General features: G+C 43.4%; 2 protein-coding genes across 2 annotated transcripts; one reads left to right on the forward strand and one right to left on the reverse strand.

The window, feature by feature from the left end:
• Positions 1-164: 164 nt before the first annotated feature.
• Positions 165-5,680, reverse strand: ankrd29 (ankyrin repeat domain 29). Its single transcript, XM_022751390.1, has 10 exons — positions 5,523-5,680; positions 4,723-4,833; positions 4,348-4,446; positions 3,339-3,437; positions 3,028-3,126; positions 2,593-2,691; positions 2,297-2,395; positions 1,499-1,594; positions 628-726; positions 165-537 (listed from the first exon to the last, which is right to left on the reverse strand). The coding sequence occupies exons 1-10, from the start codon at positions 5,532-5,534 to the stop codon at positions 454-456; spliced, it is 897 nt and encodes a 298-aa protein (XP_022607111.1). The 5' UTR covers positions 5,535-5,680; the 3' UTR covers positions 165-453.
• Positions 5,681-7,080: 1,400 nt separating this feature from the next.
• LOC111226333 (cathepsin L1-like) lies at positions 7,081-10,387 on the forward strand. The gene is made up of 8 exons (XM_022751416.1): positions 7,081-7,111; positions 7,806-7,951; positions 8,035-8,154; positions 8,940-9,104; positions 9,193-9,414; positions 9,506-9,674; positions 10,079-10,184; positions 10,288-10,387. The coding sequence occupies exons 1-8, from the start codon at positions 7,081-7,083 to the stop codon at positions 10,385-10,387; spliced, it is 1,059 nt and encodes a 352-aa protein (XP_022607137.1).
• Positions 10,388-11,268: the final 881 nt, after the last annotated feature.

The following is an 11,268-nucleotide window of genomic DNA, read 5'->3' on the forward strand; positions in this document are numbered from 1 at the left end:
ATCATTGTTTTTCTGTTGTATTTGCATATTTTAGATAATATTCTTCTGTGACCTTTCAAAATAAAACAATCCTCATCCATCAAATAAATGCACGCTGCCACTCCTGCGTTAATTAACAAATTTACACTTTATTACATTTATTAAAAAGGCAAATAAATAGTGTGCAAAATATCTAGAAATCTTACAACACCGGGGGGGTGAAGAAAAATAAATGCATATACTGTGGAACACCAGCTTAAAGGAGACGATGCAGGTGGAGGACAGATGCAGTTTGGTCGCACATTGTGTTGCTGAGTATTTAGTCCAGGTTTATTCAACATATGACAGCAATCAGAAGCAAGCACCATGTACAGTACATGTGGTTGAGTAGATTCGACAGTGTGTTGTTGCTTTATTTTCCCCTCACATCAGTGCGGTTCAGGCAGGCAGGAGGACGGGGGTCCGGGGTTGTCATCAGCTGTCTCCATTCAAGAGTTTTAGATGTAAAACTTTGAGGATGCGATCGCTCTTTGTAAGATCTGCAGGGAGTTCATTACTCTGCAAAACACACACAAGAAAAATCAAATGAGCTGAAGTTTCTTCTTTTCTTGTTTGTTTATGACCCGTCAGATCTAAAATACGTCTCACCTTGTTGGGGAGGGCGGGGTCTGCGTTGGCCCCGAGCAGCAGCTGAACAGTTCGCTGATCTCCGCCCATAACAGCAGCATGGAGGGCAGTGGAGCCGTTCTGGAGACAATAAGCATATGTATTCACAGTGCTTATGGAGAGGTGGTGTATTCTCCACTCAATGCTAAATATAAATCTGCTCTTTATCCTGCACTGAAGATGTTGTGATTGTGATATGAGTCACGATTTCAGTTGGAATGGTCATTTTCACTGAAAAATAAATATAAAAATGATGATGATGAGATTGTTGTTGTTCTTGTACCAAACAAACATGTTCCTATACGTCTGGAGAGTATGATCTGAAGGCTGAGGCGTCTCTATAGCACCACAACGCTTCATTTATGGTCTGTTGTGACACATTTTACCTTTATAAAAATAATGTTTCGAATAATTGTGAAGCCCTAGTAAATATTAAATGAGCAGTTTGTAGAAAATACGAGACGGTTACTAGAAGTTTGATACCACTCATCTCTATACACTAAATATGAAGCTACCACCAGCAGACTGTTAGCTTAGCTTAGCTTAGCACAAAAGCTGGAAATAGGTAAAAGCAACTAGCCTGGCTCTATCCCATTGTGCAGGTTGAGCTGATGAGATGCAATGTTGGTAAACTTCAGAGGAACTGGACGGATTTCGTTACCTTCATCCAAAGCTAAGCTAGCTGTTTCCTGGTCTTTCCACTAAGCTAAGCTAAGCTAACCAGCTGCTAATGGTAGGTTTATATTTAGTGTGCAGACACGAGAGGGAAATCAATCAAAGTAAATACGGTTATTCACCCAGAAAGTCCAAAAGTTCCTTAGAAAAGGTGGATGTCTGTGACAGTGTGCTCTACCTTGAGAAGGCCGAGTGAAGGAGAAAACTTGAGGAGCTCCTCGATGACGCTGTTGTGTCCCTTTAAAGCCGCTTTGAATAACGCCGTGGATCCATCCTCAAGACACAGAAACATTGCAATTATTCTTAAATAATCTCCACTCAAGTTCCACTTACTGGCTTCCTATATAGCTTTTCCCATGGTCTTTATTCAGCTATTAAGTTTCCTCAGTTGTCAACGGTAGATGGTCAAACACATCTACATTTCTCATCCAGCTTTAAAGGCAACATTAAAGTTATAATCTGTAACTTTTCCACATTAAAACGACTAGACATATGTTCTATATGTTCTGAGTTGTGTTCTTCTGAGGTTCTTCAGGGTCAGTGATTCCTTCAACATACAAGTAGTCACATGATTCTTTGTTTTAATTGCCAGAGATTAAGACTGTGAGACAGGGTTGAGACCAAATAAATAAATGCACCTTAAAGGAATAGTTGGTGTTACTTGAAGTGGGATTGTGTGTAGTAATACGGTCGTTCAACGATTGAGAAAATGTAGTTCCAAAGGAAAGGGCTGTTTGATAAAGTGGAGGGAATATTGTCAATAAAGTTTGCAGTTCAACTGACACTGTTTTTGTGCTTCTGCTGCTGCTTCTCCAAACTGAGAGAGTGCTGATCTGAATCTGCAGGTAACACACTGACCAGCTATAACCACAACTACTGTCAGTTCTTTCACATGATGTCTTCAGTCTGTTTGGTCGTGTTTGGGACGAAGTGAGTAAATGACAAGAATGTGTAATTTCATAAATGAACTGCGTACTTGTCTGTCAGCATCCCGATCTGCACCACGCAAGAGCAGCACCTTCACCACCTCACTGTGACCCATCTGAGCTGCCATCCACAGGGGGGCAGTGCCGTCCTGGAGAATTACGTGGGATGCGGGGGCGGTTGGGGGCGGTGGGGCGTTGGGGCCTTGGGCGCAGTGGCGGGTGGGTTCCAGAAAAAAAAAAATCTGACAAAAGGACATAAAAATGAGAATATGAGGGTGGATGCAGGCAGGAGATGTGAAAGAAGACACTGTGGGACTGTGTCCTTTCAACTGTGCCGGGACGTTACCTCCCTCGCTTGGTTAACCTTGGCCCCAGATGAAAGCAGCTGACGGATCACAGTCACATGACCCTCCTGAGCGGCGAGGAACAGAGAGGTGGCACCATCCTGAAACATAAAGAGAACCATCTCGTACACAGGGTGATACTCATACTCCTACTTGTCTCCTGCACTTGGCTTGTACCTGTCTGAAAAGCTGAAGTGTATTTATAACAAATTACTACATGACTACTACTTCATGTACAGTTATACTTGTTGTTGTCGGTTGTTTTCCACAGCCTCAGGTGAAACACTGATCCTGCCAAATGTCAGTCGTGTCTGACTCAGCTGTCTGCAGAAACCTGAGAGGCTGGATTCCAGCTGCCGGGACATTGTGTGAAACTAACCATCAGACACAGAGGCTGAGCACAGGGCCACGTGGGGGGGGGGGAGCTGAAGACTCACATTCAGCTGGTCATGAACATTGGCTCCATTCTTCAGCAGGGTGTCCACCACCTTGGAGTGTCCATACTGGGAGGCGACGGTGAGAGCTGTGCCTCCGTCCTGCCACAGAAACATGAGGAAAACAACAACAAGTGTCTCCATCAGCAGAATCTAAACTAAAGCTGAGAGTCAGCAGCGAGCGCTGCAGCCTGAGCAACACCCTGCGCTTCATTTATCTCCACATGAAACACTCTGAACCACCGTCTGAGGTAATCGCAGCATTCTCAATCACACCCAGTGTGACGAGGACGGTGACCTGCACTGCAGCATACCTTTGTCTGGAATTCAGTGGAGGCACCGAATTCAAAGAGCAGCTTCACGACGTCATGGTGTCCCTGCTGCGAGGCGAAGAACAGGGCAGTGGAACCAGTCTGGAGAGGAGAATAGAAAAAGTTGCTGATGTCATTACGACAATGTTGAAAACAACGTTTCATCTTTAAATGGATTTGAAATTTGAACCACAACAGAAAAAAAAGCTTTAAAATGAAGTTCAGGACTCTTTGATCTCACTCTGCTGACAATGTGAAAGAATCTTTGCAAATCTTTTCTTGTTCTCAACCAGGTGTTTTCTTACAAACTACTTTTCAAACATGAAACGAACATTTCAGACGCTTCATTTAAAGCAACAGTTTGACTTTAATACTTCAATAAACTGATACCACTGGTGGCAAAGAAGCCCATCAAAGAACCCCCCACCCTCCACCCCCACATGCAGACTATTGCCAGACGCAACAATTTACAGCTGTTCCCTGAATGCCTCACACACAGACAATCCTACAGCACACATTGTCAGGTGCCCCCCTTCGAGGGGCTTTGGGGCAACAGCAGAGACTGTATAGTGTCTTCATGTTTAGGTTTAAAGGGGTTTAGAGTTGTCATTGCAAAATGTGCCAGTATGAGGGGCCATCATGGACCCCTTTGCCATTGGGGGTCCCCCAAACATTTGCTTCATTTGCCTCTGGATTCCACTCACAGCCAGTTAGCTTAGCTTAGCGCAAATACAGGAAACTTTGTTTACTCAGCACAAAGTGTAAAAATCATTTTGCTCACGTGTCAGACGATTACTATTTGTTGTCCAGGAGCCCTCGAGTCTCTGATAGCTTAGCTTAGCTTAGCTTAGCTTAGCTTAGCTTAGCACACAGACTGGAAAAGGGGTTATGTGCTTGACTATATCTTGAATGGGAGCAGTGACTTCCTGGGACCTTCAACTTTCTATCTGGCAACTTCGGTGACATTGGTTTCATTGTTTCTTTGTGGTGGCCATTTATTTTCCCATCATACCTCTCTCTGATAGTTGATGTCAGCCCCTTGCATGATGAGTTCTTTGACACAGTCATAATGGCCGCTGTACGACGCCACCATCAGCGCTGTCGTCCCGTACTGAAAAGAAACGTGTCAATAATATGTTTAATTTATCAGGACGACTTCCTGGAAACTGCTTTAAATGTGGCAATGAAACTACTAGATTATGCAGATTTTCCACCCTCACTCTTTATCATGATGGCACAGAAAACATAATATGGATGTGAAACTGTGATGCACACACACACACACACACACACACACACACACATGCACTACACCTCTGTCTCCCTACCACAGCTGGGTTATGGTTAAAGCGTGCAGCTGAGCAGCCAGGACATGCAGTGTTCATACACTGTCTCTGCAGTCTGCGTCCACGCGGCCGCTGTTGAGCAGCAGCTGAAGAAGAGCCAAGTTCCCCTTCCTCGCCGCCCAAAACACGGCATTAGCCAGGGGTGTTTCCTTCTGGGGAGTAAATACACACAACAACCGCTGACCTTAAACCACCATTACAGTATTACACACACTGACAGTGACAACAGTAGAGAGTGCAGAGGGTTTAAAGTGTCTGGTACTGAATGACAGGTAAGTCATTAATCAGGTGTGTCAGCTGACCAAACACACACACACACACACACACACACACTCACACACTCAGAAAAGATTTGAATAAAGTTGCTGTTACATCAAACACAAATGCACAGTCACAGGTAAATGTTTGAAATTCAAGTAGGACTACATGACACCATATTACCCCCCCCCCCGACACACACACACACACACACACACTGAATAAGCTGAGGAGATCTGAATTAAGTTGCTGTTGCATCGATCACAAATACACACGTGCACAGTCACAGGTTTATGTTTGAACTACAGGCCATATGATACCATATTATACTCACACACGCGCGCGCGCGCGCACGCACGCACACACACACACACACACACACACAGAGCTAGACTGTGAGACTGCACTGAAGTCAGTTAACAGACACTTTCATCTCAGGTAAATGCATCGCGTCGTTGAATAAACCCTGAGAGTGAAGGCGTCCACAGTCTGACAGGAAGCAGGTGTGATCTGTCTCCTCCTTGCACCTCCAGGCCTGCGGCCGCCTGCATGATGCACGATGCATGGAAAAAAGCTGGTTTACCTTAAAAGACATGGCGCAGACCTCAGTCGTGACTCATGTTTCTTCCTGCGCACTCGTTCATTAGAGGCGCTGAGCTGAGCGCCACTCGCCTGTTTTGCCGCACTGTGTTTGGGTGTTGGCGGCGGCCGTCCGGGGACATAATAACAGGCACACGGTCAGCTGAGCTCATCCTCCGCAGTCACTGCTGCACGGAGGTTACCAGCCGGCCACCGGGGGGCGCTGCCGCACACGCACGGACTCCACTGTGAGCCAGGAGCCGGGCGGATGGATACGGTTTAACTTCATGGATCAAAGTTTCTCACATGGAGGATCCGACACTGACACAAATCAGACCACAGACCCGCTTTTCATAAGATTCTTATGTTTAGATGTTTTATTACAGACCGTGTTTGAAACCCAGGACCAAACATTCTGTCAGTGTTTCATAAAGATGGAGATATAGTGAAAATAAATCGCCAACTTTGCTGGGGACCCCCTCGAGGACCCCACTTTGAGAACACCTGGTCTAAACCAAGTCAACACATTTAACAAAGTGCTGTACCTAGTTATAATTTTAAGGGTCTTGTGCTTGAGTATTTTAATCTTACTTTATATCTCTGCTCTGGTGCATTTATTTAAAAATTTACTGCTACATTTATCTGACAGCTGCAGTTACTAGTTACTTCACAGATTAAGATTTTCAGCTTTAAAGAAAATGCAAAAACATTTCTAAAAAATGGATGAACTTTTAAATAAAACGCATTGCTTTGTTTCAGGTGGTTAGACAGTCAGGTTTATAGGATGTTGATGTTGTCAGCAGTTTCCCTGTAAACGGGTCAGGGTTAGAGTTAGATGTCAAATTATACATTATGTGACAAAAATTCAAAGACAATAGGGCGCCCTGGTAGAGTTCATACCATTCAGGCCCTTTGCTGCATGTCATCCCCTCTCTCTCTTCCCCAGCCTGTCTCTCTCCCACTGTCCCTGCTTTAGTGAAGGCATAAATGACAAAAAACAAACTCAACAAAAATCAATCATCTCTCGATCCCTCTGATTTATCTTGTGACCCTTGGGTGGGGGCTGACCCCAATGTTGGGAACCACTGAACAAGAACTGCATGTAAAGTTGTTAAAACCAGTCTGAGCTACAACAATTCCTCTGCTGGTAATCCGTCTGCACTTTAACCTAAGTAGGATTTTGATGCAGAAGTTGTTGCTATAATGGAATATTTTCCATCACTGTACTGGTGTTTCTACTGTAGTAAAGGATCTGTGTACTTCTTCCACACCTGGTTTTGGAAAGTTATATGTCAGGTGTTGTGCTCAACTATAAACCAGCATTTGAGGGATTTATGAAATTGCAGCTTTCGCTCTCTCTAAATGATAATGAGGTATTACAGAGGAGGAGCAGCGAAAGCAACTTATTTTTGTTGACTAATATCCTTCTCAGGTGCTGCCACAAGTGTTGATTTAGGGATTCGGTAAAAGTAGAGTAGGGGCATGTACTTACTGCAAAGCTTTATAAGGAAGGTTGACAGTGTGTCTGTTGCTGCATCGCTGTCCAGAGTCGCTGTCAGACCATGGGAATAAAACAGACTCACATCCATGCAGGTAAGATGGTCAAGGCTTTTTATTTCATCTGAAACCTGAGAGACTGTGACAAGGTTTCACATAAAGTTGGCTTCTAGGTTAGTTAAAGTTTCACTGAAGCTTTAAGGAACATGAACCTTTTCTAAATTAAACTAGTGAAAGTCTAAAAGTTTAACTTAACCTGCAGCACTTTAATCTGTGTCAGGATCCTTTAAAATCCTATAATCCTCACTTATGATATGATGGCAGGTGTATATTTTTTTTTATGTATAACTACATTTAAGTGAGTCCAGTCATAAGAATGACGTTTTTTCTGTACATTTCAACATGCAGGGTCTCATCAGCCTCAGGTTTTCATTGAGAATCAACCCTGTTAAGAAATGACTGAAATGATTTCAACTGTTCGAGCAAACATCCTGCTGTTTTACAGGAGGAAGGAGCTGTCTCGTTACTCTACAATTTAAAACGTTTAAAGCACATTTAATCCAGGAAGAGCTGGAGAGCATCATGTTGTCAAAGGAAGAAACTGAAAATAAAGCAGAGAAGTTGTATTTAATTATACATTGAGCAGAAATCCAAATTTCAGTGTTCAACGAAAACAACAATTACAGTGTCCCAGTAGTTACTCCACTGAGTTTACTGTAAATGGCATGAACAATTTGCAAACAGTGTGATCACAACAAATCTACAAACTGTGATACTCCTGCTCTTGTAGCTCAGCAGAGCAGCTTCCTGCTGAGAGCAGCTCTGCTCTCGGTGCTGCTGTGCGGCCCGTGGCGTGCAGCGTCAGACTCGGACGAGGCGGTCCCGACCAAGTGGGAGATCTGGAAGAACAGCCATGGCATCAATCACGAAGAGATGGTGAGACTGACTCCATCCCCACCAACAACAGGTGTGTGTGTGTGCGTGAGTTTGTCTTGATGTTGTTTGGTGTCGTCCTGCAGGACGACATGGAGAGGAGGGCCATCTGGGAGGAGAACATGCGGATGATTGAAGACAATAATCAAGGGTTTTTTATGGGGATGAGGCCGTTCACTATGGCCATGAATAAATATGGAGACCTGGTAAGGACTGGCATTTCCCTCACTGTGTTTGTAAAAGCATCTGCTCACAATCACAAACCAAAGTAAAAACTGTTTCTCACTATTTAATTATGTATGTTCTTTGTTTAATCTGTATGAACAGAGCCAGACCAGCTGTTCCCCTGTTTCCAGGTTCTGTCTATTCCCTGGGGAATACAATGAGCATGTTTTATTCATAGTATATCACTGTAGCTCATTTATGTCTGTAGACCATAATACATTAAAAAATGTGAATTATTAATATTTTCAGTGATTTGAAAACATACAAGCACAAAAATTAGTCCTGACAGAATCACTTTACATGTAATTTGAGTTTATCATACTCTTATTTCTTATATTTTTCTGCTGTATTTGTGTGTAAGTAGTGAAACAATATTTTTTACAACCCTGAACTATAATGTAATGATATTTTGAGTGCTTACCACTAAACATTTGTACATTTTTATAGGTGCTTATGTCATTTTTCAAGTATTTTTGGGGGGTTGTTGCCAGCTGTACACTCAAATTAACCAAATGAGAAGACAAACTGAAAGAAAAAATAAAACATCACCTTATCATGTGGGTGAGGACAATTTAAAAGGTGTTAACAAAGATGAAAATGAATGTATAGAAAGTCAAAGTCAACCTGGACTCCATTAAGCTGCTGGCTGTAGCTGCGTATCGACATCAGAGTGGTATCAATCTGTGGGGACACGTTGTGTTGATTAACGGATTCAACAGAATGTGAATCGTTGCAAAACAATCTCCGTTATGTTCTCTGTTCATAGACCAGACAAGAGTACCGGGTTTTGCAAGGTGCCATCATAGACACCCAGTTTGTAAAGAGAGGGAGGACCGTCTCTGCCCGGAGGCTGCGTGACAATGCCAGGAAGTTAGATGCCTGGTTTGTCGACTACAGGAACCTGGGTTATGTCACTGAGGTGAAAGACCAGGTAAGAACTTCCCACATTCACTTGAGTGTGTTTTATTCAGGCTGAATCGTGACCACCTTCAAGTCACTGTTTTAACTGTTCTTCACAGGGTTACTGTGGCTCATGCTGGGCCTTCAGCACTACAGGAGCTATCGAGGGACAAATATACAAGAGGACAGGTCAGCTCGTGTCCTTGAGTGAGCAGAACTTGGTGGACTGCTCGAGGGCGTACGGTACCTACGGCTGCAGCGGAGCCTGGATGGCCAACGCCTACGACTATGTGGTGAACAACGGGCTGCAGTCGACAAGCACCTACCCTTACACATCAGTGGTGAGGCTGCTGGCTCCGCCCCCATCAGAGCAGTTAAATCAGTCCGTTTCCAGCATGCTCTTAACACTTACTCCTGATTTTCTCTGAACAGGACACCCAGCCCTGTTACTACGACAGCAGACTCGCAGCCGCTCATATCAAAGACTACAGGTTCATACCCAAAGGGGATGAGCAGGCTCTGGCTGACGCCGTGGCAACCATTGGTCCAATCACAGTAGCCATTGATGCAGATCACTCAAGCTTTCTGTTCTACAGCTCAGGTTAAAAATATTCCCACCACACAATTATCATGTCAGCGATGAAAAGAAGGTTATCTAATATTTATAGCAGCTATAACCAATACTTTTATATTAACAAGGGGTCAATGCATCTATATAGAAGGTGTTGCTCAGAGTGACATCACCCACCTCTGCAGACTCCACCAGTTGATTTGGTGTGTTGGTTCGCAGTCTTACTGTACAGGTTGGACATTTTACTCATGAGTAGAGGTGGAGAGCAAACCAGCGCTAAAAGGCAAGAAGGTTCATGTGGCCAGAAACATGATAAAAGAAAGAGAGAAGAAAGATCATGTTTCTGTGTAACAACTGTTCTTTTACAGCTAGTCTCTACTGCCCCTAAGGGACTTTAAGAAATCACTTAATACAGGTTCATATTTAATTTACAGGAATATACGATGAGCCCAACTGTAACCCCAACAACCTGAGTCACGCGGTGCTGCTGGTTGGCTACGGCTCTGAAGGAGGCCAAGACTACTGGATCATCAAAAACAGGTCAGAATGACTCTGGATAAGTGATCAAACATTACATTTTCTATTATATGTAATGTGCAAGTGTTTCTTGTTTTAATATGAATTTTTGCCCTTTTGTTTATAGTTGGGGATCCAGTTGGGGCGAAGGCGGCTACATGCGAATGGTCCGGGATGGCAGAAACACTTGTGGCATTGCAAGCTACGCCCTGTACCCTATCCTATGATTCTGCTAAGATGCTTCAGGGTCGAGTGTTAATACTAAGTTCCTCCTCTGGTCTGTCAGTGGAACAACATCATCATTTCTCCTACATATCATCTCTAGAGTCCCGTCATACATCTCCTCTAAAGCTTCTGCTGAACCTTTCTGACACTGAAGATGTTTTGTGGAAGATCCCACATCAGTCTTTTACAGTGAGCTCACTTCTTCTCTCAGGGACGTGGTACACACAGGATTCAATTAGCCTTTGAAATGTTTTTTTAATAAGTCAAACTCACCAAATATGGAAAATGCTATCTAAGAGTTTATAAAATCAAAACTCTTGACTTTTGACTTTTGACAGCAAAAACTTTGTTACAGTAGCTTAGTCTTACATTAGTCTTAGCATTATAAAGGTTGTTTTGTTTTTTGTCAAGTTTAAAGAACCAGTCTGTGGGATTTAGTGGCATCTAGTGGTGAGGTTGCAGATTGCAACCAATTGAATCCAGTGTGGAGGACCTTCAGGTAACGTAACAACACAAAAGGCTCAATAGAGCCAGTGTTTGATTTGTCTCTGGGTTAATGTAGAAACATGACAGTGTGACATGGCAAGCTCCATAGAAGGGGACCTGCTTCTTTATTTTTTCCCCACCTAAGGGTTAGGTTAAGTTAGGTTAGGGCCCCTGACTCTGACTGGCTAGTACTCGGTTAGTTTTAGGCATGAAGAAAAAGGAGGAATATCAGGCAACCAAAGGCATGGTAGAGACAGGCCTTTGCCCACTCCTTCTTTAGATATGAAGGGCTAATTCTAAGCTAACATAAACACAGAGATTTGTTGTTTCAGGTGATGATACACTAATGAAAACATAATTATGAATATTGTATTCCATTTCTGCCAATGGATGCCCC

Source organism: Seriola dumerili, unplaced genomic scaffold, assembly GCF_002260705.1.
Source record: "Seriola dumerili isolate Sdu_G_001 unplaced genomic scaffold, Sdu_1.0 BDQW01000155.1, whole genome shotgun sequence".
Classification (NCBI taxonomy): Eukaryota; Metazoa; Chordata; class Actinopteri; order Carangiformes; family Carangidae; genus Seriola; species Seriola dumerili.

Bases quoted from the DNA above. Each gene is read 5' to 3' on its own strand.
- ankrd29 (XM_022751390.1), bottom strand. The intron at 3,438-4,347 runs GTATGATGGGAA...TCTCCTCTCCAG, and splicing joins ACATCAACTATCAGAGAGAG to ACTGGTTCCACTGCCCTGTT. The intron at 2,396-2,592 runs GTAACGTCCCGG...GTAATTCTCCAG, and splicing joins AGGTTAACCAAGCGAGGGAG to GACGGCACTGCCCCCCTGTG.
- LOC111226333 (XM_022751416.1), top strand. From the start codon at position 7,081: ATGGGAATAAAACAGACTCACATCCATGCAG. The intron at 7,952-8,034 runs GTGAGACTGACT...GTCGTCCTGCAG, and splicing joins GCATCAATCACGAAGAGATG to GACGACATGGAGAGGAGGGC. The intron at 9,415-9,505 runs GTGAGGCTGCTG...TTCTCTGAACAG, and splicing joins CCTACCCTTACACATCAGTG to GACACCCAGCCCTGTTACTA.